At 35.5% G+C, this 26,474-nt stretch overlaps 1 protein-coding gene across 8 annotated transcripts in view; it reads left to right on the top strand.

Moving 5' to 3' along the window:
• Ptprd (protein tyrosine phosphatase, receptor type, D) overlaps positions 1–26,474 on the top strand; it is a 515,048-nt gene that overhangs the window by 208,806 nt on the left and 279,768 nt on the right. For all 8 annotated transcript variants that reach the window (XR_001175444.1, XM_013026394.1, XM_013026400.1 and 5 more), the window contains exons 3-4: positions 2,964–3,109; positions 6,687–6,828. Coding sequence is in view for 7 of the 8 variants with exons in the window: in XM_013026394.1 (XP_012881848.1) it covers positions 2,964–3,109; positions 6,687–6,828 (288 nt within the window). In the remaining variant the exon portion in view is untranslated. The remainder of the gene's footprint in view (positions 1–2,963; positions 3,110–6,686; positions 6,829–26,474) is intronic.

Raw genomic sequence — 26,474 nt, 5'->3', positions numbered from 1 at the left:
CCCCAAAAGTGGGATTGTGGGTCATAGGGAAGCTCTATGTGAGTATGTTTCTTTCTGGACAGTGTCACCCCTTCTCTTGCTCTCTCCTAGTTTCCCCACCCCATCCCCAAACACAAGTTGTATAGTTCATTTTCTGTGATGTTTCTAGGGAGTACTACTACTACATTTGTTCACTCTTTGTCCCTTCAGTTCTGTTCCCCCATTACCCTCCCAAATACAGATAAACAAACAAAGAGGACAAAAAGAAAATAAAACACAAAGTAACAATGAAGGGAAAAAAAACAAAAACCTTGTTTCCATTTCCTGGAGTCCATTTCAATAATTATTTTACATAATCAGAAGCACATAGACATTGTGCCTTTGTGTTCCTCTCCTAAGGATAACCTCCTTTGGACTCCCTGTATATGAATGCTTAGAGTCCTGTATGATTTATCACATCTCAGGGTATTTTAGATGTAGCTTCTGCATATGAGAGAAACCATGTGCCATTTGTCTCTCTGAACTTGGCTTACCTCACTTCACATGATTTCTTCTAGGTCCATCCATTTCTGTCTTCTCCTGAGAAGTCTTTCCTTTGCTTCTTTGCCCATTTAGTGATTGGTTTATTAGCTTTGGGAGAGGTTACTGTCTTGAGCGCCTCAAATATTTTAGGTAATGGGCCTTTGTCAGATATATTACTGGTAAAGGGACTGGGGAGGTGGCTCAGTGATAGAGCGCTTGCCTTGCATGCATGAGGCCCTGGGTGCAATTCCCCAGCATCACATAAGCAAAAAGAAAAAAAGCCAGAAGTGGCGCTGTGGCTCAAGTGGTAGAGCGCTAGCCTTGAGCTAAAAGAGCTGAGGGACAGCGCCCAGGCCCAGAGTTCAGGCCCCATGACTGGACCCCCCCCCCAAAAAAAAAGATATATTACTGGTAAAAATCTCCTCCCAATCTGTTGACTGTCTTTCTAGTTTATTATCTATGTCCTTTGACTACAGCACCTTTTGGTGGAGGAAGTAGAATCTTAAAGTCAGAACTGACTACTTGTAAGTTCTTACTGAACATTTCCTGGCCCTCTTCCTTAGTTTCAGTTAATAGTATTATTAGCCATTCCCTTTCAAGATTTAAAATACATTGTTATGACAAATAGCACTTTCCAAACAAAACTCTCTATTTAAGGAGAAGATAATCAGCTAAAAGAAACAAAGCCAATTAGTTACATGCTGTTAGTTTTGTTCCCTATGCAACACATTTTCTTGATGTCCACAGAAGCAGCTTATTAATTAGAATTAAATGAGACAAATGGCATCCTCAATTCTTCTCTTTGTTGCCTGTGATCTTTTCTGTGCTTCTATTTTAAATGATTCTCATTTGGCCCATCAAACCTGACTTACATTCTTTGTCTTCACGAATTTCTCCTAAGCTTGTTCTTCTATGAATATTAGGAGTATTCTTTGATGGTTTTGCCCCATGAATGTTTAACTCTACTTGTATAAGAGTTGATTTTGCTTATGCAGAGCATTTTGTTATGAGTCATCAAAGACTATTTGCTGATTTTTGTTGATTTTTCTCCCTTAACTTTGACCACTATAAGTACACACAGGTAGTCAGAGAATTTAGCAACTTAAAACATGATAGACCATTAAACTATTATAGCCATTACATGCAATGTTTCTGTGCCTTGGTTGTACTTGAAGGAACAATCTATTGCTTCTTAAAATAAGAAAACCAGTGGCAGCTTGTTGCCCCTCTGGAACTGTGTAGAGTGTATAATCTGTATTCCTGGAGCTACTGTCTGCCCTGTGAATGCCCCTGAGAAGGCAGTCTTTACAAATAGCCAGTGAGCATGGCAGACACATTCTAGAATATCATCCATGCCTATATCCTGACTCACACATATGTTTAGCCTCTCTGTTTTTCATTTAGAAAGTAGACTTTCTGGGTCCAACAGTAATTTGACTTCTGCAGTACCTGTTAACAAAAGATCATCCTTATCACTTGTTAAAACCAACTTGAGCAGGAAGACTCAATTACTACTTGTAAAGTATTTCAGCATTATGTCATAGTCATATCAACATCATTCAACATCAATTAACTGCTACGTTACTTAGAATTTAGATCCCTCACAATCTTTTGCTTGTCAGATGGCATGATCAATAACTGCATAATATTCATCAGCATTTTATACCATTACTTCTGAGTCTTCAGAATATAAAATGGAAACATTTTAAGTGAGATGAAGTAGCTATTAGAAACACCTAAAAGAGACTGAGACATTAAACAGTTCCTATCTCCTAGTCTTTCAGCCTTAACAATCTTGAAGTCTAAATTCTTCTTTAAATAAATCTCTCCGGAAATTTGCTATGAATTTTGGTTTACATCCTCCTTTATACATTGTGGAGCTGAGTTTTAAGTAAGGCAGCCAACAGTATCTGGGTTAGAAAATAATTTTACCATTCCTCCTTACTTCTCTTTCTTGCCAAACCTTCTAATTCAGGGCTATATTTCTTGTCTCTTTAAAATTTCCTCAGATTTCTCTTAAATGTCACTAATTTTAATAGCTCAGCAGTGGCAGTGCAGCTTTCTGGCTGTATTCTGATAGCAGCATCAAAGCAAAGAGCTAAAGTTCTACTCACTTTGATTGATGAGCTCATTTTGTTACAGAGGACAAATTGGATTTTTTTTATACTGGTAATAAAAATTAATGTGTGATGTTGCTTTTCGGATGTTATTGGATCTCTGCCTTAATACAGATTTCAGCAATAAAAGCACTAACAGATAACTTGACCAGAAAGTTACCTCCTTCCCCTTTGAACTACCCTCAAAAATAAAAGGTTCTTTTCCAATTTTGTAATCTCTGTACGTTCATGGGTTGTTTGCATGAGGTTTTGGGGTGGAGAAAACAGTGGCTTCAGGATAAAAGTTTAATAGTCTGTGTTTTAATTTTCCCCTCTAATAGTGATCTTTATTTCTTGTCTTTGCAGCACCTCCTAGGTTTACACGAACTCCCGTTGATCAAACAGGGGTCTCTGGCGGAGTTGCTTCTTTCATTTGCCAAGCTACAGGAGACCCACGACCTAAAATTGTGTGGAACAAAAAAGGAAAGAAAGTCAGCAACCAGAGATTTGAGGTATTAGGTCCATTGTTCTGTTTCTCTGCGGGAAGCATGTATCTGTTCTGTCTTCTCATTTGAATTTTACTTAGTTGCTTTACTAGGCTAGAAGGTGGCCTAAACCCCCCCAGATATGGCCGTCTTTATGTTGCTTGTGGTTAAAACAGTAACTCCAAATGGCTTTTAAACACAGAGAACTTAGGGGTTGATATGGATGACTTTTCTCTGTAATTAGACCAGAGATCTCAAAAACGGTTCTGGAGTTTGGGGCTGTGGCTCAGTAGGAGATTGTTACTTGCACAAGTCCCGGATTCAATTCCCAGCACTGGTGATGGGGGTTAAGGGATCAGAAATACATCTGTCAGCTTCATTCTTGGACTAATTTCCCTTACAAATGCAAGACGGAACCCCACATCCTCTAGAGGTCTCATGAAAATTGATCTCTTCCAGAAGCTTCCCATCCCACTGGCTTTGATTGAGTGACCTGGTTATTTCTGAAGCAATCTGCATGAAGAGTGGATGATGTGGGCCAACTGGTTTAAGCTTATCTACCTCCATAGCTATCTACCTATGTAGCTGAGAATAGAGTCACTTCATTCAAATCCTGTTGCTGAGGGTGAAGTCATAGTATTTTCCCAGAAGGAAACTAAAATTTCTGAAAAAGGAATAGATGCTGACAAGCAAATGCCTACTATGCCTCATACCTGTGACTAGAAGCAATGTGAACGTAAATGAGAAATTTCCTCATGTGTCTTAGTGTAAAGTACTACCTGTAAGAAACATACACATACAGGTTAATATTGCAAGTAAACCTGTTTTTCTTTTCTTGAGAAAGCTCAGTACATTGAAATCATATGAACTACAGTTCAGATATCATTTTATGAGTATTTGAAGAGGGAGATAATATAAAAAATTGCTCATTCTGATGAGAATACGTGATGAGTTATACAAACTACAGTGGAGCTAGTCATAATCACACCTATAAGTTAAGACATGAAGAGAATAGTTTGCTTTTCTAAGGAACACAAAGATCTCTAACCTATGACAAAGTTATAAAAATTTACTTCACTTTTATGGCCAATTCTCAATTTGGGAAATGGAAAGTGATTTCCAGTTAAAAGACATAGAACAACTATAAAATCCAAAATGAGTTTCACTCACTTTTGTCTATATTATGTTTATAAATATGTGGATCAAATTCATAAATGATCTAAATACAACCATGACACTTGAAATCATAGACGAGAAATTTACAGGTGATGAATGTTACATTATTTTCTGGAAAATTAGATTCATACTATCATTTAAATATAAACATGGTTTTAAAAATTTAAACTTTAGGGATGGAAAGGTGGCTCAGTGGTAGAGTGCTTGCCTTGCATGCATGAGGCTCTGAGTTCGACTCCTCAGCACCACATAAGCAAAAAGAAAAAAGCTGGAACTGGCGCTGTGGTTCAAGTGATAGAGCGCTCACCTTGAGCTGAAGAGCTGAGGGACATCGCCCAGGCCCAGAGTTCAGGCCCCATGACCAGACCCCTCCCCCCAAAGAAAATTTAAACTTTAAAACCGGAAATATATTTCCTGTACTCTGTGCTGAAACACATAAGTATGCACATATGAGTGCATGTGTGTGTAGTGTGTATACATGTGTATGTATACCATTTGGATGCAAATTGTTACTTTTTTATTTAAATGATTTTAATTTTTCGTCAGAAAGGCATACAATTTGATGTGCTTCATATTGACAGTGGCATCTTAACAAAATGTTGTTAAAAAGTAAATGATCATGGTAAACATCTCAAAGCATGAGCTCTGTCTTTTTATACCATAATTCCTAATGAGAACCATGTAAACAAACCCAGTGGAAATTACTTTTACACAAGCACTTACATCAAATAAAAACAAGTCGCTGTTGAAAATCCTTAAGAATCTGTAATAGTGGATTTATTTATCCATTATCAATATACATTCAATCCATATATCTACAAGGCCTATAAGAGCAATAGATAAGGCTGATTTTTCCCACGTGGTAAGCCTGAAATATTACTATTCATTGAAAAACACAACACCAGCTTGTGATATGTGCTATATTAACTATAAGCTAAATGCAGAGAAGGTATCATTACAGGAAACGCTTTTAAAAAGTAAGCATACAGTGACATTTAACAATAAATTAAGAAATTTATATGCGTATTAATGTTTATATATCTCACTAAATTAAACCACAATACGCTTATACAGTTTCAAAAAATATGTGATATTCAAAAAATATTCTTATCACTGTAAAATTTTTGCTTCCTAAGCTACATAGTTAATCCATGTTAAATCTTGAGTTTAATAGAGTTGGAGACAAACCAGGTTGCTTTCAGGCATCTGGGTTCACTTATATTGAAAATGAAATTTGCAAAGAAATAAAAGTGTATGTATTTTTAGATATTCATTGTAGATACTTCATTGTATGTTAATGCCAATACAGATAGTTTCTCTCTCACCTACTCACTCACCCACATACACACAGACACAGACACACATGCACACACACACACACACACACACACAATTCTTGGCTAAACATTATATAAATACATTTACAAGGCACTCCAAGTTTATTCTCAATTTTGATACATACTATTTTTCATAAGGAAAATTAAAGACAATAAGAAATCCCAGCATTTCAGTGAGCTGCTAACAATACACAACAAGCTGATAGAAAAACTGGTAGATGACTATAGGTGTGTATGTGTGATGTATACACACACACACACACACACACACACACACATATATATATATATATATATATATTTACCATGATAACCACTTTTTTGGTTAATGCAGTCCTGGAATTAGTTGGCAGCAGCTAGGATTACTAGTGTTGTTGAACTCTTTCTCAGTAGAGTTCATAATGGGAGTGAATTTGGGCCCAGTGTTTAGGACATTAATTTTCTGCCTGGTGAAGCAAACCTCCATTTTACAGCAAGAATGTCCTAAAAATGCAGAAAATGCTAAGCTAGAACAAATACCAGGATGATTTATGGCTAAATTAATGCACGCCATCAGGCTTTTGGTTTGTGAAAGCTGTCTCGTTGGCTGCCTAAGTACTGGATTTATGCAGTTCCTCTTCATGCTCTGCTCATCTACTGTGCTGGATGAGACACTTTGAACTAGCAGAACTGTTTGTTGGTGTAGTCCTTAATACTTCACCTTATAATCCAGTTATTAAATACATCCACATGAGCATAAGCACAGTCAGAGAAAGAATAGTTTGAACAGCTTAGTTCTCATATCTGCAAGGTTTCTTACAAAATGAATAGGCTTCAATCATTTCATATCTTCATGAGGGAATCACAGATGGTTTCCAGTAAAGATTTGAAATCTACAGTTTTCCATTTGTAGTTCTACTTCATTCTTGTTTAGAGGATTCGTCATTAAATCTGACCCAGTAATTGATTTCACTAGTATATCAAAATTCAGTCTTGAAATGATGGTGAGTTTACTCAGAGCCTCGTGGCTGGCACACCTCTGTAATAAAAGGTTTAGTTGAGAGGTGGGCAACTGTAACAACACCTGTGACAGCTATTGTTTCCTCTAATAGGTAATAGAGTTTGATGATGGATCTGGATCAGTTCTCAGAATTCAGCCTTTGCGGACTCCTCGGGATGAGGCCATTTATGAATGCGTGGCCTCGAACAATGTGGGAGAGATAAGTGTGTCCACCAGACTCACAGTTTTACGTGGTAAGTGCTCAAGCACAAGGTTGTTTCTTGTGCCATTGTTGCAGTTGTATAGCTCAGGTGTTTTTCTACAGGACCATTAAAAAACTAGCTTCTGATGATGCTTCAATGGGAATGAATTTGCATTTTATATGTAAATTTATAAGGATCGAATGTGAATCAAATGTTGAAAGTCTTGTTTTGGGGCTTAAAGGAAAGCTAATCATGGAGGGGGGGAAATGGGGAGAAGGCAAAAAGAAAGAAGCAATGATTGCACATGCCAAATTCTGTTTAGATTTTGGTTAGAGCGTTTGAAGAGGAAACATGGTCTGCTTTTATTTGTTAACATTACTTGTACATTTTTTCCACACTTTCTTCAGCAGCTGTGTTTCAAAAACTTCAGAAGCTGAAACTGGTGTTTATAAAATTAAGCGATACCTTGATATAAAAATGAGTTCTTCACAGGCCATTGGCCAAAACCAAAAAGAAGGAAGACATCCTTCTTGTTTGTTTCAAAGATAGTCTTTTTCTTTATTTTCTTTCATCTTTTTTTGACCAATATCTATTAATTCAAATACAATATGATGACAAATCCCTTGTAGATCTCTTTGTTGATACAATTGGACCAAAGCATGGGATGCCATGCAGTGTTCACTTGTCAGACTTCCTTCCACAAGACAGTCATGGAGTTTGAAGGCTGATAGTCAGCTGTTGTAGATTGCTCATTCCGTCTTTGTGTAGAGAAAAGAACATTGCCTGATGGCACACCTAGCAGTTAACATTTCCCTACTAATGCATTAATATTTCTGTGACTCTATCTCTTTCATTCTCTCATTTGTCTTTGCATGATTTACTAGATTTCAGAATTTAGCAGATACTTTTCTTCAGATGATGCTTATGTGATTTTAGAAAATAGCTGAACATAAAATTAAATGCACAGTTAGGTTAGTAAACAAGAAAGAGAAATTTCCAGGTGCTAAAAACAAGGAGAGAATCATCTGAGAGAAGACAACCAAAATGTTATCACCCAGGATGATAAGGGTTATAGGTTAGGGCTGCAGTTATAGCTCCCAGCATGATGAAACATATGAAGAATAAAATGACAGTAGAGGGAGCAGTTTTCTACATATATCAATATATGGATATATGTGAGTATACATATGATATATGTGAACATGATACATATGATATATGTGTATATTTGTATGAGATCTATCATATATAATATGTATTATATATGGTGCATATATGTATGATAGGTATCATATATGTTTATATCTAATACTATTAAAATTATGGGGCTGGGAAGGTGGCTCAGTGGTAGAGCGCTTGCTTGCATGCATGAGGCCCTGGGTTTGATTCCTCAGCACCACATAAGCAAAAAGAAAAAAAAAAGCCAGAAGTGGCACTGTGGCTCAAGTGGTAGACCACTAGCCTTGAGCTGAAGAGCTGAGGGACAGCGCCCAGGCCCAGAGTTCAGGCCCCATGACTGGACCCCCCCCAAAAAGAATTGTAGGGTTTTTTTTTTGACGTATCCACGTCTGAAGCAAATCCGACTCATTTGTTAATCTTTCAAAATTTTAATACTTTCTGATTCACCTAGTTTAGAATTAGGTCGGAAGTAAATTATAAAGGTACAATAAAATGAAATTTGTCATAAACTTTTTGGTTTATCTCATTCTCTATAGCCTTTGAATTTCTTCAAAGGAAATAATAGCAAGCATTTGGTTGACTTAATCTTTATGCATTTTGATGAAGACATTAACGAAAACTTGGCAGAAAAATATCATTTTGCTTAGAAATTCACAAGGATTTATGTTTTCCTGTCTCCCAGCTGGTTGGAGTTTCCTCATTTTGTCTGCTTTTATATAGCTAGTCTCCACATAACACCAACGCATCTGAAAATTTTAATATGATCTTGACTTTCTTTGTGAATATCTGTCATATATAAGTGCATTTGAGTGAAATTTATGATTCAAGTAAAGTAGTTAACCCTTCCTATATTTTTTAATGACTCTTAGCGGTTCTTGAACTGTATTATGTGTAAAATTCAAAGGTAATTTTGGATAATGAAAAGTAATCTAAACATAACCTTAAAATAGAGTAATTTTAGTTTATTCTCTTTGGATAAAAGAAACAAGCATAAATTACCTTTGTTTCTGTGAGTCACCTCTATGTTTAAAAATGTCAAAATGTTGATAATTCTATAAATAATAGACTTTAAAAACTATTTTAGTGACACTGACATTTATAGACATCAGATATCATAACCATTAAATAATTCCATGAGAAAGAAGAAAATGTCATAGCTGATGAGCTTCATGGGCATTTTAAGTTTACTTTTCTCTTACAAATCATGTTGGCAGACACTCAAGTACTCTGTTCCACAATAGATGGAGACCACTTTACACTTTCCATCCGGTAGCCTTCAACAGATGCCCATTTTTGTCTCCATGAGTCATTTATTTTCTCCCTACATTGCTTACAAATGCCAAAAATGTGCCAACTGTCATGAAGGTTTTTGTGTAAGTAGGCTGGATGGAGATCACTCATTTATTTCACACAGGCTACTAGACAACCTAATTAATTGGAGATTCAAACATCTGACCTGTATGGCTAATGCAGAAGACATTGAAATAAGATCCTGACCACCCATGTGCATTGAAAGGAACATTTCAAGGAAAACTTTCAGTAGCTTGTTTCAAATCACCCTAGCTCTTGAAACCTGTTTTTATAAGGAAGGATAACCATAAGCTCAAGGCTTGAATGTGCTCTAAAATGAGACAAAGTATTTGGGGAATTAGCCATCTACTCTAGAAAATGTGGTTCATGAATGATGAAGTGGTAAAAGAGAAGGTTGAAGGTTATTCAGTAGGTCATTTTTAGTTTTCTACTTGTCTTGACTATGAGAACACAGGCACATACTATAACTCCTTAGTTGTTTAGCACTTCTAGAAGCTGAGCATATTTGTCACATGCACGTATTTTCTCATAGCAGAACTAGAAGTAAAGTCGGCAGGTCTCAGTGCGCCTATCTAACAGTAGAATGGTGCTATGAACAGATTTATGTATTAGGTTACGGGAAGGGCATGTAAAGAATCAGAGAAAATGTTGTAAGAGGAATTTTTCATCCAAATAAAATTGATTTTATCTGAATTCTTAATTTACTGGCCACAATTTCTTTCCAGCCAAACATTTGAGTATGAAAACATATAATACAAATTTACACAATGATAATTGCAGCAAAAAATGTTCTCTCTGATATGTTTTATCAGCTCCTGGTCAGAGAAAATGAGAAATCACCATTAGCAAAGTTTTCTTCCTATTGAAAGTATTTTCCCTTGGTACTAGAGGAAAAGCTTCAAAAATCACATTGGTTTTCTTTTGGTTGTTTGTTTTTTCTTGTTTATATAATTTCTCTTGAGTAAGAGAAAATCCTAAAAAAGGATTTGTCCTCCAATCCTCTGACTAAATGTCATATTTTTTTAACTTAGTTATTTTCATGAGTCTTTCTTTTAGGGTAATAATCAGAAAACACATACTTCACTATCATTCAGTCCAGCATGTCATACTTCCTTTTTTAAGCTTACCGAATTATTTTCAGTTTTTATTTCAATTCTTTGACTTCCTTGTTTTTTGATTAATTGTTTTTTAATTTCCTTTTTTTAAACCTCATTTGCACTGAGAGGAGGCCTCAGTTGGTGATTATAATAGCTAGATCACCTCTCTCTAAACTTTTTATGATTCAGTGACACACTTAATTCAGGAAGTCAGGGCTTGCAAGATGGAGGAAGAAGAAGAAAAAAACTCTCGAAGGTGACTGTTACTGAGATAGTAAAACACATAGGGAGCAGTTGAATGAGACAGGAAGCACTGCATTGGGAAGTAGGCAGAAATGTTTGCATAATATGTCTGTTTCAAAAAATGTAAGCCATTAGAGCAGTTGTTAAAAAAAATAAAAGAAACCACACAACTTTTACAATCTTTCTGGGAGATGGCAGTCAACTATCTCTGCCATTGTGCAGTACCCTGTGATCAGAATTAGCATGTTCATTACAGTCTCATTTTATTAATGCCTCTTTTTGAAGATGAACACAGTTGTCCCCGCTGTGAAAATGGTACTTTGCCGTTTATGTTATAAAGTGGTCTCGGCTGGGGATCCAGGCTTGGAACATTAAAGAACAAAGCACAGCTGCTTGACTGTCACACAAAAGGATTTTTATGAAAGACTGAAACAAAGGGAAGGGTGGCCAACACAGAGCAAACTTGCTGACAATTATGGTACAGAGTGAAGATTAGTTGAAAATGCTTATAAAGTAGTTGGGTACTTGGAATAAAATGATACCAAAATGATAATGCATGCCGGCATAATCCTGTGTTTCCATGTTGGAAAGAGATGTCAGTGGGCAGTCACTTTGTGTAAACAGTTTTGGGTTTAGGACTTAAATATGACTGGGTTTAGGACTTAAATATGACTCCTCTGTACCTATCAATGCTATAAAGTCAGGAGCAATGTGGACAGTAGTTCATGGAAGATCCTAGCAAGGGCCTTATTCAAATCATGGAAGATCCTAGCAAGGGCCTTATTCAAACTCATAACACTTGGGAGAAAACATATGTGTGAGTAGAATCTCTGCTTGTTTCTTTGCAATTTATCTTCTCAGGACACCATGTGGGTGCGATATGTGCCTCCATGGAGTCATATCACTTGTTTTAAAGCATTGAGGACAAGCCTTAAAATTGCTCACAGAGAATGTATGCGCTTGTAAATAATTGTCCTTGAGTAAAAGTACCATTTTGATCTCATACTCAATGCTATTTTTAGTGATTTTGAAGTGAATATAAAGCCATGTCAGTGTTTACAGCTGATTGCCTTAATGGAACCATGGAAATGCTGAGCCAGAAAAGGATTTGATGTTTCCCTAGCCATAACCTTCATATTTTAAGAAATCTAGTTATAAAGAACTAGAAATGGTTTATTCTTATTCATACAGCTAGAATTTCTTTAGTTTTTTTCACATCAAAAATGGAACCTGCTATATTATTTGTGACACTGTATTTTATTCCCTTCGATATTTGCTTCTGATGTATAAGATATTTAATGATAAAATAATATTCTTCCAGCTAGCATTCCACAGCCAAGCATGATATAAAAGAAAACAGTACTTACAAGGCATGGAAAAATATTAAGGGGTGATAGATCATGGGAGGGAAGAAACTTGAGAGTTTGGTGGTATTTTACCAGACAAAAACTAGTATCAGGTTATATGAGAAATAAGAAGCTTCATGAAGAAGAGTATACATAAAAAGAAATATAGATGAAAGTAGTGGATGTATTCCAGTCAAGTTTCTCCAAAGGAAAGAAGACACATGTAAAAAGGTTTACTGTAAGTTATTGGTGCACACAGTAAATGAGTCTGGCAAACCCTATGGCCTACTTGATAGAATTGGCAATCTGTGTACCCAAGAAAATTTGTGGTATACTTCTAGTCTGAAGTCTAACTGAGTCAAGTCAAGGAAAAGTAGATGTTCTTCTTGGTTGAGAAAGCAGAAAAATGCCACCATTTGGACAGACAGGCAAGTAAGAAATGGTTAGATTTTTTGTTGTTGTTATTCTAACCACATTATGAAGGACAATTTCTTTTATTCTGTGATTTAGTTAAATGTTAATTATATTCCCAAACACCTATATAATCACAATCATGTTTGTTTGAACAAACAGCTGGGCATTCTGTGGCCCAAGTAAGTTAACACAAAATATTAAACTATTTGAGTTGTGATATTAGAGTGTCAGTAGAAGAGCAACATAACTGGATAAAAAGATTGGACTGTGTCAGTGAGTAATCATAGAATTGAGTTCACATAGAATTGCAAAGCAATTCACATTACATAAAGTCATATATCAAATGATTCAGTTGTTTAAGCATAGTTTATGTTTATACTTTAAAACTGGGTATTTATTTGGCCAGATAAAATTTAAGCAATGTTAGAAGCTTCATTGTCTTAGCTCTCAAAATTAGTCTTATTTTAAGCTACTAATTAAGATGCAGTTTAAATTGTGCACACATAATTCATTGGGATTGGGGCCACTGATATACCAATTGCCTCATCTAGGATTTAATTATCAAAGTTCTAATTACATGTCTACTTAGAAGAGTAAGTAACTTGCTGTACCCTATTTTTTTTTAAAAAAGACATTGATTAGGGAATTGATGCCATAGGAGTCACAGCAATGGTGACACAAATTCTTATATTCATAATATTTTTATTAAAGATTGCAAGAACATTTTTTGGGGGGGGTCCAGTTGTGGGGCCTGAACTCGGCCTGGGCGCTGTCCCTCAGCTCTTCAGCTCAAGGCTAGCGCTCTACCACTTGAGCCATGGCGCCACATCTGGCTTTTTTCTTTTTGCTTATGTGGTGCTGAGGAATCGAACCCAGGGCCTCATGCATGCAAGGCAAGTGCTCCACCACTGAGCCACCTTCCCAGCCCTGCAAGAACATTTTGAAGTTATGCTATCTGTGATATTCCAAAAGGAATATGTGTATTAATTTGCATCTCAGAATTTTTGTGTCACTGAACATAACCCATGCTCATTAAATTTTACCTTTAAATACATAGTGTTCTCACCCTTTAACATAGTGAGTGTGTTTTCTAACTGTTTTGATTATATGTGTTGTGTATGTTTAATGATGTATGGTTTGTTCAAGTTTTAATAGTATGGGTTTTCTAGGAATTGATCTTGAGTGTTTTAAACTCACAGAAACAGCTAATGGAAAGAATAAAATTGTATGGCATACATGAGATCAGCAAGTTGATTATAAGATTTTTCAGATTTTTAAAAAAAATATTGTATAGAAGATGTACAGAATGGATAGTTGAATAAGTCAAGTAGTGAGTACGTTTCTTTTTGAACAGTGTTGTCCCTCCCCCATTTTCTCCCCCTGCCACCCTACCTAACTCCCTCTTTCCAAGTTGTAAAGTTCATTTCCAACATAGTCTCTAGTGAGTATCACGGTTGCATTGGTCTACCATTTGCCCTACCATTTCTGTGATTCCCCTTCCCATCCCAAATCAGATAAACTTATTTATACAACAAAGGGTACAGAAATTTAAAAAATCAGTGATAACAGTCAATAAACCAAAGGAAAGATAGAAAAAGAAAGAAAAGAAAAGAAAGAGACAGAAAGAAAGACAAAGAAAGAAAGAAAAAAGAAAGACAGAAAGAAAGAAAGCTGCAAAGAGTACAAAGAAAAAACAACAAAAACCTCTTGTTGCCATTTCTTGGAGTTCATTTTGATAAGCGGCATATCCACATTGCCACTGCGCCATTGTGATCCTCTGTTAAGACTATCCTAGACATATTCTACTCATTATAAATGAGAGAAACAATGGAGCCTATGTTTCTTTGGGTCTGGCTCACTTCATTTAATAGAAGAAGAGCAAGGCTGAATTCAAGAAAGTAACTCCTTTTGTAATAGCCTCAAAACAAACAAACATGGGCACTAACCAAAGATGTGAAGTACCTCTATGATGAAAACTTTAAAAACCTAAAAAAAGAAATTAAAGCAGATTTACAGAAGTGGAAAAAAATCTCCCATGCTCCTTGATTGGGAGGATTAACATCTTGAAAATGGCAATACTGCCCAAAGCCAGCTACAAATTCAATGCAATATCCATCAAAATTCCAACAACATTCTTCAATGATATAGAAGAAGCAATTCAAAAATTCATATGGCATCATAGAAGACCCTGAATATCATAAACAATTCTTAACAGGAAGAACAATGCTGAAAGAATATCAATACCAAACTTTACACTCTATTACAAAGCTGTAGTTATAAATAACAGCTTGGTATTGACACATGAACAGGCCCGAGGACCTGGTATTAATAGGTACCAATTGAAAACTCAGAAATTACCCCATAAACCTATGGCCACCTCATCTTTGATAAGGGAGCCCAAAACACATGATGGAAGAAAGACAACCTCTTCAGCAAGTGGTGCTGGTAGAATTAACTACACATGTGTAGAAAACTCAAGTTAAAGCCTTATATGTCACCCTTCAGATGTTTTTTAACCTTCCAAATTTTAGCGTCCACCCACCATTTTCCTTTGTTTTGTATTTGTTTTATTACATAGGTAACTAAAGATCTTGCATTTACCAGAGATAAGTAGATAATTAAATATTTTAGAATAGTGTAGGCTCATAAAAATGATGGCTTTTAATAAAGTTTCAAGTACTATACATTGAATAATTAAACCAAAACTCTGGAATCGAAACACACACACATACACACAAATACACACACACAAATAGTGAATGCATGCATATACAGACATAGTGTCTATGATATCCTTAATTTGCTTCATAACACTTTTTATTCTATGAAATGATATATTTATTTATTCAGACTTACCTTATAAGTTCCATTGTATTTTCCTGTGGTCTAGAGTCTTTCTGGAATTTACTGGAGTCCAGTACTGATCTGTGCAGTAAAATACACATAAAAAGAAAGAGATTGTGGAACACATTGGATATGTCTTTATAGTTATGAATGATTCAATAAGAGATTGTTAGAGCACAAATTAGTCTGACTTCACATTAAAGGACAAAACCTCTCTAGACTGCAAAGAGTGAAGGAGACCCAGAAAAATGAGGCAAAAGTAAGAGGAATAGCAAAGTAAAACAGAGGAACCACATTGAAAAGAGAACAATCTCTTAATTAGACATTTCCCTGCTTCACACCTGTTTGTGTTTAGACACGTTAGTCAAGTCTAAATGTGAAAACTTTTACCTTTGAGCCTCTTTTTGTGAAATTACTGACATGAAAAGCATGTTCTACTATGACTTGAATATAAGAAAAATGTTGAAAAATGTCAATTTCTTTGCTTTCTTCTTTCATCATCCCTTTAAAGGTGAGCTATGTGAATTGGCTCTTCCTAAGCAGTATGTAGTGTTTAAAGCAGTGCTTATTACAGAGTAATTCATTACATATTTGTTATATGAACACATGAATATTATGATGGAGGTTGGATTCAAGATCCTTAGGAAAGAAGTTTATGTCCTATTTTGAAAATAGTCCTTAGCCTAGTGGATTGAAAATCAGCTTTGCTCATGGAAATAAGATAATATGAGCCCATGAAAATACATGTGTACCACTAACTTCTTTTCTTGATGTGATACTCTTTTAAGATACAATACCAAGAATTTTAGCTTCTTGTTTTCCCCTCTTTACACTTATGTAATCTTCCTAATTTTCAAAAGAATGTCATACATTAGCATATATTAGGACAATGTAGTCCCTTGCTTGAATTATCTAGGTCAAACAAGCATTGGATTTAGAATGTGACTTCTAATACATCTGCACTATCTTGGACCATAGAATAGATAGATAACTATAATCATTTTAATGCTTGTAAAATGTAACATTTATTAAATGTTTTAGAAGGGAAGGATGATATCAGATAATATTTTTCCACTTAAAGACATGATAAAAGGATATTTATTGTTTATGTCGCTTTAGATTAGTTATGTTATCAGCTTTGTCTTGGGGAAATGATACAATGTAGAGCTCTGAATTCAGACTGTACAAACCAGAACCAAGTTCAAGTTTGATATGGTTTGCTCCTTAGTTTTTGCACATTGCTTCACTCTCAAAACTTCAGTTTCTTTATCTATCAACTGGAGATAGTAAGAACAAGTTTTTCAGAGTTGGGTGCTGTTGGCTGGGGTTCATAATCCTAGCTTTTTGGGAGGCTGAGATCTAAGGATCACACTTTAAAGTCAGCCTAGGCAGGAAAGTCCTTGGGATTCATTTCCCTAATTAACCATCAAAAAGTCAAGCCAGAAGTAGAGCTGTGGCATAGTGGTAGTATACCAGCCTTGAGAATAGAAACAAAAAACAAACAAAAACAAAACTTAGGGACAGTGTTCAAGACCTGCACAAAAGAAAAAGAGAGAGAGGAAGGAAGGAAAGAAGGAAGGAAGGGGGAGGGGGGAGGGGAGGGAGGAAGGGAAGAAGGGAAGAAGGGAGGAAGGGAGGGAGGGAGGGAGGAAGGGAGGGGGAAGGGAGGAGGGAGGGAGGAAGGAAGGAGAAGTAAGTTAGAAGGGAAGGAAGGAAGGAAGAAGAGAAGGAAAGGGAAAAGAATATCCTTTACCTACTGCATGGATGTGTATGTGGTATAAGATATGTAATTTATATTAGTTAATGAACTTGTTCATTCAACATGGAGAATTCTTTATACTGAGATTGTTCTAACTATTAGGAGTGAGAAGGATGGAAAAGGGACTATCCCACCTGCCTTTAAGGAACCTGTGTTCTTAGGGGAAAAACCATACTTTTGTTTACAATGACAAGGCAATTCTTTTGTAGAGAGAATTATGCAAGCTAGTACTGTGGCAAAAAAAAAAAGATGAACATACCCTGAGAAATTCTATCAGTGTACCAGTAAGATTTGTTGAAATGTAAGATGGTTTGACACATGAAGCTTTAAGTAATAGAAAAATTAAACTCACCTCTTTTATTCCTGTTGAGTAAAAATTGTTCCAGGAGACAATTATGTTTCATTTGTAGGGAGATCAGCATCTACTTTGCTACAGTTTTGAGAAAATATGATGCAATAAAGAAACTTAAGGTAGTTACCTTTAAAGTAATATTCCCATTTATTTCTGTCTCAACTAATAGTAAAAAAGAGTTTCTTATTACTCCATTTACCATTTTTATGACTCTTCTTTGCTGTAGTTGGAGATGACAAAGGAAATGATTTTAAAATATACTAGTAAAATATGTTAAAACATATCTTTCTCAAAGATTCATTTAGCCAAATTGATTCTCCTAATAAAATGCTTATTTAAAAGTGAAATGTGTAGGTGTTTTAACCCTTAAGAGAAAACCATTAGCATATATTCCAAACACATACTCTCTGATGGACTATTTTTGAGTCCTTACTTAGGTTTGATAAAGCACTCATCCCAAGGAGCTTCTTGTTTACCTTCTGAGATTTATACATGTTATTATGTTTTATGAGAAGGGATCTGAATTTCCAGGTACTCTTCAGCCTGTTGTAAACTGACATAAGTGCTTCAGTTGTCTTGCTGTGGGACCCATTAATCTTTGTTGGGTATATGTATCAGTAAGTTAACACTTGAAGGCCAATGGCAAATGAAATGACTTGCCAACAAATCATCATGTGACTTAAATAATTCTTAAGGTTTTGCCATGAAGTTACTAAAAAGATTCAGGGAGGCCCTTGCAAGCTGAGCAGTAGGACTGGGATTTTGCCCAGTGGGAATGGGAAAGGGCAGACTTTAATTACCATCAACATGGTCAAAATATTGTTATGATAATGTAAAAAAACTAAGTATTATCAAATATGCTGATGGGATGTGTTTTACACAAGCCTGGTTGTGTGCTAACAGCCTAAGTTATGTTTGTTTTCCACAGGTGAACTTCTTGGTCAGAGATCAATTTTATGATCCTCTGGTGCCAGAAAATCTCTGTAGGAATGGTAGAGAGAAAGTAATCTGGTATCACTTAAGGTAGAGACAGACTTACTGTGTGTTCAAGGAAGCCTTAGAGTTGGGATCTCTTTATCATATATTTCAATGGTCCAAATGGTCGACTAGTAGGCCCAGTCATTACATCTAGGTCTTAAATTTGCACATACGATTTTTGCATTTATTTTCATACTTCTAAGGTTTCATAAAGTTTATTGGTCTTTGTAAAATATGTCTCTCATTATAGTAGAACAAAACATAGATCAACATTTTATTTTATGTATGACTGAAGAAAATGTCAGTTGACCACATCAATTTATGGCTATGTTTCACACAGAAGGACACATACTTTTCCTCATTCACACTCCACTGATTAGTACATGGTCAAAAGGACCCTGAGAGTGTTTATAATGCTGAGCTCTTAAATGTATGGTGCATATGTTTGCTTTGTTTTCTCCCTCCTCTGTTTGACATGTACTTCTACACAGACACATAGTTAATATTCATGGATTATTATCTTTTATAATTGGATGGTGTGGACAATATATAAGGATTCCCACAGTAATTCAACTGTACCCAGAAATTTTTCTAGTGTTGTATTTGGGATTAAAATTAGGGCCTGGGCACTGTCTTACAGCTTTTTTATACAAAGCTAGTACTCTACCACTTGAGCCTCAGCTCTACTTCCAGGTTTTTGGGTGGCTAACTAGAGATGAGACTCTCCTGTACTTTGTTGCTCAGGCTGGCTTTGAAAAGCTACCCTCATATCTTAGCCTCATGAGTAGCCAGGATCACAGGTTTGAGCCACCAACACCCAGATACCTGGAAAAAAATTTTTTTTGGGTCCGGTCGTGGGGCCTGAACTCTGGGCCTGGGCACTGTCCCTCAGCTCTTCAGCTCAAGGCTAGCGCTCTACCACCTGAGCCACAGCGCCACTTCCGGCTTTTTTTCTTTTTGCTTATGTGGTGCTGAGGAATCGAGCCCAGGGCCTCATGCATGCAAGGCAAGTGCTCTACCACTGAGCCACCTTCCCAGCCTTACCTGGAAAATTTTTAACTCTTTTTTTTTTTTAATGATCAAATTGTTTCTCTTCTCATTCAATCACCTCTACCACCAACATTAATGTATACTTATCTTTTCAGAGGATCATAATATAGTTACAAATATTAGTGCCATTATTTACTAAAATTCATCAAATTAAGTTTTAGTGAATTCATTCTCTATGAATGCCATATTATGTATCAAAAGATAGAGGAGAGTGTCTGGAATGATTGAGTCTACTTTCTTAATGAGTGAATCCTCATGTCTCCTCTTTCAGTGGTCAAATATTATAGTACCTATGTGTTTATACAATTTGTGCTCGTTACTGGAAGTGAAAACGTAAGAAGAAAATCCTAGAGAATTAATGATCACAAAGCATGCGGTTTGTAGGAGCATAAGTTCTCTTTGGAGTGTCTTCTTTGTGTAAAATTCAGAGATCCTCAGTACCTTACTGATGTAACTGTAACCTCTCTGTTCAGCATCTTTACAAGAAAATAAAATTAACAAAAAGACATCCTGAATGTTAAAAGAGAGAACTTCTAAGTACTTTATAACAACTAAAGGAAGGGTCCATGCACATTGTGGAGGAATTAGAAGTCCAGAAGGGCCAAATGGCCGAGGTGTGCAATGACCACCAGGTTTCCTTTTCTTCTTTCACTGTGTCATATTACCTTTGATACTATGCTTCCATGGGTATAATGATGTATCATAGAAGAAAAGACATGGAGACTGCGTTTTTTCAGCCCTAGCAGAAGGATAGAAATGTGTGAAAAGTATTTTAACTGTTGCAAGAGAACCAGTGGATTGCTTGTGGAAGGCAAATGCTGTCATAACTATCGAGTGTCACCTTAGTGAGGGTAGGAAGGAAAGTAAGTTGGAAGGGGAAGTGGAACATAAAATGGAAAACAATTATGAAACAGAAAATGCAGTCAAAATTCCTTACATAAAGACAACCAAATGGCCACCCAAGATGCTGATTAAAAGTGTGCTTTAAAAATGTCTTTGAAGCCATGCATTGGGGGCTCATTCCCATAATCCTAGCTAATCAGGAGGCCGAGATCTGAGGATTATAGTTTTGAGTCAGCCCTAGCAGGAAAGTTCATGAGACTCTTATCTCCTATTAATGACCAAAAAGCCAGAAATGGCTTTGTGCTTCAAAGTGTTAGAGCACTAGTCTTAAGCACAAAAGCTCAGGTACAGTGCCCAGGCCCTGACTTCAAGCCCCAGGACTGGCATAAGATTTCATCTTAATGGTATACTCTATTATATTTTTTATTATGTTAAGCAGAGTAAGTCAGGAAAACCAATACTGTATGACTTCACTTATATAAAGGTTCTAACAGAGGTGAACAGATTTGAGCTGAGGAGTGCAATGGAGGTACCACACCCTTTAGGTGAGACGGTCTTGGATAGATGTTGGACAAAGGTTACAAAATTCAACTTAGATGAACATTTTACAATATGGCATTGAAGGCTAGCTTTATATTGTATTTGGGAAAAATGCTGAGATTAGCGACAGTGTTCTTATTACAAAAACGGAATTGCTAGGTAATACATAGGTTATTCTCTTAGATTCAGTCATTCAACTACATTCAACTTATATATAAAACATATATATATATAAATAAATACACCTAAAGTATATGAAGTATGATCACTCCTTAAATATTAAAGGCCATCACAGTAAGTTACAAGACTGATCCTGGTCATTTTAGAAATGATCTTTTCACTTTCTCTTTAAAGCCACTAGTTGATGGATATTGTTTAAATCCTCCACTGTCAGTCTGAAAAACTCACAAGGAGACATTCTTTCTCTGCAAAAATTGTTCAAAGAATCTCAATAACCATTTATGGCTGTATACATAACTTCATGAAAATGAATGCACCAGAATAAGTTTTGTGTGTTTGTTTTAATATTATCAGTGGCTAGACTTGGTAAACTCACTGAAAGGTATCCAGCCTTTCATGTATGTGGTCCTCATGGGGCCATAATAATCTCTTTTTCGCACCCCAATTTTCTTTTTATTTTAGGAAACTGTGTCTTATGTGCCAGAGAGTGCTGGATTGGGAAGCAAGTTTTCTCTCTGTGGGAACAGCAGTGATGCCAGCCTCACAGCCTTTTTGTTGAGGAGGCGACTTTAAGTTTTTATTTTAGGCAAAGCATCTGCAAATTAAGACTACAGAAAGCAACAGTGAGAACATCTTAACAGTTCAACTCAGTTGGACAATTCTTCATTATACTGACAATTTAATTGGGTGTAAAACGAAATGGCAATTTAAACTCAAAGGGCTTTAAGTGGGACAACCTACCAGTTTTAAAGTTAGTGTTAAAAAAAAAATATCAGCAAGACTTAACAAAGGTGCACCAGTACTTCTCTAGTTAGTTAGCTTCTATTCTGCGTTTGGACTGAAATTAGCCTATCCAATGTGCCTCTTAATGGCAATTTTTGGAAGAACTGGATGATAAAGAAGATCTGTGTGTACATGGAGATGGATGAAAGGGTCTCTCTCATGAACTCAGTTTTATTATTTCAGTATTTCAAGATTCTTCATTTTCAAGACAATTGTGTTGATAGACTGAAGAAGACAAAATAAAAGAACAATGTAAATTCTTGTGTGTGTGTGTGTGCGTGTGATTTTCAGTAAAATTGAAGTCAATATTTCTTACCCTATAAAGAAAACTGTACTTGTATCCTCAATACCCACACAGAGATTGCTATAGAGTAGGCACTCATTTAAATATCTGTTGAAATCTGAAATTTTACAATTTTGGATTGCCTAATACATATATAGTATTATATATGATATTTCTTTTAACTTAATAGAAAGAGAAACATGTAATGTCTATATGTCAGATTTTACGCAGATACTTGATAAAGAGTCATTAAGTATGTGTGCAAAATAATACAGAAATTTTCTCATGACAAGTATAAAAAATTCAGCTTCTACCTGGCTCACTGTATAAACCATAGACATTACCTTATCAGAAATACTGGAATAGATCATTTCATTTTCTTTGTTTTTCTCTTCTTTGTTCTGATCTATTTCCACAAATACTCAGGGAATTGCCATTAGTAACCACTTATTTACTGTATCCCATGACAATCTGAAATTCATAAACACTTGGTGTTTATGCCAGATTACAGTGTGCATATATATACATATATATGAACAAATTGTATCTATGCACATATATATATATATATTGAACAAATTTATGGAATAATGTTATGCCCATGTGGATATCTGAATGCTTGAATAAGTATAATTTTATATACCGATTAGTCCATTAGACTGCTACCAAATGAGGAAATGGTTGTTTTCTGTATTTCATTTGAATTTACCTTAAATGGTAAAGACTATCTCAGCAGCATAAAGCATATAACCATTCCATCATCAAAGTTAAGACACTTAAAGTGTTGGCATCTTTAACCAAAGTTAATTCTAGGTTCAGACACTTATGGGTAACACTGTCTAGTACTTCAGCCATTGATTTGTCATTTGAGAATCAGTTCTGCATGTATCATGTGCTATGAAAATGGTTTCAACTTTATGGATAGAATTCTTGGTATAATAGAAAAAATCCATAGCCCTTTTTGATAAGAAACTGAATTTGTTCATAATCACACTTGTCATCATTAAGAAGTCTGTTAACCACACACCACAATTTATAATCTCACCTAATTTTTTACTTACTTTTCAATAAACTCTGACATAATGGATCATTAGATTTAATTTTGAGACCATTTATTGTTTAAAAATCATCATTTTGATTCCATGAGAAACTCCTGACAAAATGTGTTAAACATTAAGTACAAATGGTATTATGAAAACCCATGTAGTAGATAAAATTGTAAAAGTAGAATTTTCATAATTTCTTTACGTATTTTGGAAATTGCTTGATTAATTTTATTTTTGTAAAACATAAGTAGAATCACACAAAACTATCTTTTCACATTTTTTTAATGTGTACAAAAAGTGGGGGGGAGTGGAGTTGGAGGTTTTCCCCCAGTGGCAGCCAATGAGTGAAATCAGTGTGTGAATAACAGAAAATCACTTATTTGAATAATACCAAACCACTCAAGGCTCTTATCTATGTGAATGTCTTATCAAACTTTGGATCTAGTACAGCTAACATTTGATAAAATATCAAAAATGAAACATGCATCAAGTATATGTTGGAAGCTGTGGGAGTGTGTATAGAATGTATCAAAGGTGTGAAAATTAGCACTTTTTGATAAGAACAAATCTATGACTTAGGTAAATATTTTAATCTCAAATCCATTTTTATGATTGACAAATAATTTTGCCCCTGAAACTTAAATAGTAAAAATACTATTAAAGGGGCTGGGAAGGTGGCTTACTGGTAGAGTGCTTGCCTTACATGCATGAGACCCTGGGTTCCATTCCTCAGCACCACATTAGCAGAAAAGGCCTTAAGTGGCGCTGTGGCTCAAGCGCTAGCCTTGAGCTGAACAGTTGAGGGGCAGTGCCCAGGCCCAGAATTCAAGCCGCTCAACTGACAAAACACACACACACACACACACACACAAAACTATTAAATAAGGAAAACACACACACATTGAAAAGCTACTAAGTATATGTGAATGTCAAACTAGGTTTTGTTGATAGGGAATTCACATAGAAAGTCCTTGGTTTATGAGACACAATTATTATTTTTTAACCTCTGACACCATTCTTTTGAGCAATGTGAACTACTGCTCGTCAAAACATATTAATTATTAAAACATAGGAGTGACTTTTCTGAAAATACCAAGAAAGGGCATAGGATAAATGAAATTAAGGTAGGCCTAATTTAGACAGCTTTTCTTCATATTTAAATGGAGGCCTTAACATCTTTTCCCCAAAATGAAACATTTCATTTTGTGTGGTTTTATGTAATTTTGTTAAACATACTTTGTCCTCCTTGAAAAATTTGGGCCATAGGGTTTAATTGTATGATCATCAAGTAAACAGTCTTGGAGGTACATTCTCTGAGCTCTGGGCTCCCACAGCTCCCATTATTGCTAATGGGCGTTACACATGTGGATTGTGGAAGGAATAATACAGCCTTTGAAGTTGGAGTTGCTAATTGAGTGCTTTCCTCAGCTGTGCTCAGTTTCAGTGGCTAAACAGAGTTAGAGTGGGTGGTCTAAAATGTCATTGGTGGTAAAGCCCTAGAACATAACCAAAGCAGACTAAATAGTAAAATAGCTTAAGAAGAGAAAAAAATATATATGGGAAAATAATTATTTAGATAAAAATAGGAACAAAGTCTCAAGTCTCAAAGAAGTCTCAAAAAGTCTTCTTGCAGATTTGATCTGGTTCAGGAAAAATAAAAAAAAGGGGGGAAATAAGGAACTTTCTCCCTTTGGGAAGTTTCTGGTTCTGAATGAAGTTTTTCTGAAGTATGAGTCACATGAGGGTTTGTTGTGTGCAAGTTTGTGATTCTAGCCAGCCATCAAAGGACAGGCTCCTTTTAAGCCTGTTATGATCTCCTGAATGTCCATGACTGCAACCTTTCAGATCCTGTGCCTGTATCTTCTTTTTTTTCTTGTATAAATCTCTGCCGCAGAGTCTTTTTAAAGAACAAAGAATTATATTGCGTGCTACAATGTGGAATTTTACACAAAAGGAAAATGAAATTGTCTCATTCTTTAGAAATTGTGTAATTGGTTATCTTATCTATTACAATCAATCTTCTTTCTGCATGGATTTCAAATTTGTAAATTTATCTACTTGCTACAATTTCTTGGTAACCTCCCAAATCAACACTGAGAGTGATTTCAGTAATTTCATAGAATGGGCCATTGTACACATACTCAGATGAAGGCAAATATGGTAACCAATCATTGCACTTGTTGAAAATTAGGCTAGTGATTTCAGGAGTTGGCCAGGGAGAATTTTACTCCTAGTAAAAATTCCTTGAATGCATTCAGTCAGATGAAATGCCACAGAGGTTAAAGATAGGACATATGAAGAGCACCCAAGCATAATGTGTGAGTAGCTCAGTGTAATTCTCTTAGTAATGGAATGATTGTGCCATATTCATACCTGAAAGACAGAATATGGAATACAATACAAATGGAAATTCACTTTCTAATGTCCATGTAGATATACCAAACTATGAAGAACTTCAACTTTACCGTCTTTTAAAGAAAAAGTAATACAGGAATAACTACATCCTCTGAATAAAACTTGTTTCTAAGAAGACAGAGTATTTATTTATTTGTTTGTTTGTTTGTTTGTTTATGGAAGTTCTTATGGAAATGATAGTTGGACTGACAATATGGAAATGTTAATTCTTCCAGACCCTCAGGGCATATGAAAAATAACTAATTGTTATGAAACTGTGATTGCCTATTTGGACTATCAGTACAAAATGGATTTGGTTTGTTTTGTGTTAGTCAGCTGAAAGAGAGTGGCAGAGTTTTGCATTGGTCCTAGGAAGAACTTCAAATAATCTCAGCTTCTGGAAACTTACCAGGACAATTTTAGGAGTAGTGGTAATGATCAATTTTGGGATTGTTGGAGAAGTAAGGAAGTCAGTCTGTGAGTAAGAAATATGGCATTATAATGTCAGAGATCCCATGATGTTATATTTTACTGCACCCTGTATTTTCTGCTTATATTCTATTTCTAGGTGTGATTAAGGGTGCGTGCTATTCTCCAGAAGGAAGGAATATGAATATATTTAATATTACATCCTATATATTTTTGGGAGGGATAGGGCCTATTCCTGTCTTTTACTGTTGTCTTCTTTCAGAAATGGAAGAAGCTGCTAAGATGACAGAATGCAATTTATACTTTAAAACATTTGTCTTCCTGCATACAGGACCTGTTCTATTGTTTTTAGTCTACTTCAAAGCCACATTATGATTATGTATCTATGTGTAATACCAACCTAATGTAATAGAAATTTAGTGATACTAAATTCAGAGTAAGGAAAAAAACACACATACTACTAAAATTGACTTCTATCTTGAATCTTGATTCAATGAAGACATTGTGGGAGAATAAAAATATTTAGAGACTCATTAAATAGTATTTTTTAACACTAATTCCCATCATAAAGAACCATTCCCACTTAAGCCAACTACTCTTATTAACATGGACATAGAGAATTCGAC

The sequence above is a fragment of the Dipodomys ordii genome, unplaced genomic scaffold (genome assembly GCF_000151885.1).
Source record: "Dipodomys ordii isolate 6190 unplaced genomic scaffold, Dord_2.0 Scaffold93, whole genome shotgun sequence".
Taxonomy (NCBI): domain Eukaryota; kingdom Metazoa; phylum Chordata; class Mammalia; order Rodentia; family Heteromyidae; genus Dipodomys; species Dipodomys ordii.
Note: the sequence above shows the minus strand (reverse complement) of the source record. Positions and strands in the feature narration are given on the sequence as shown.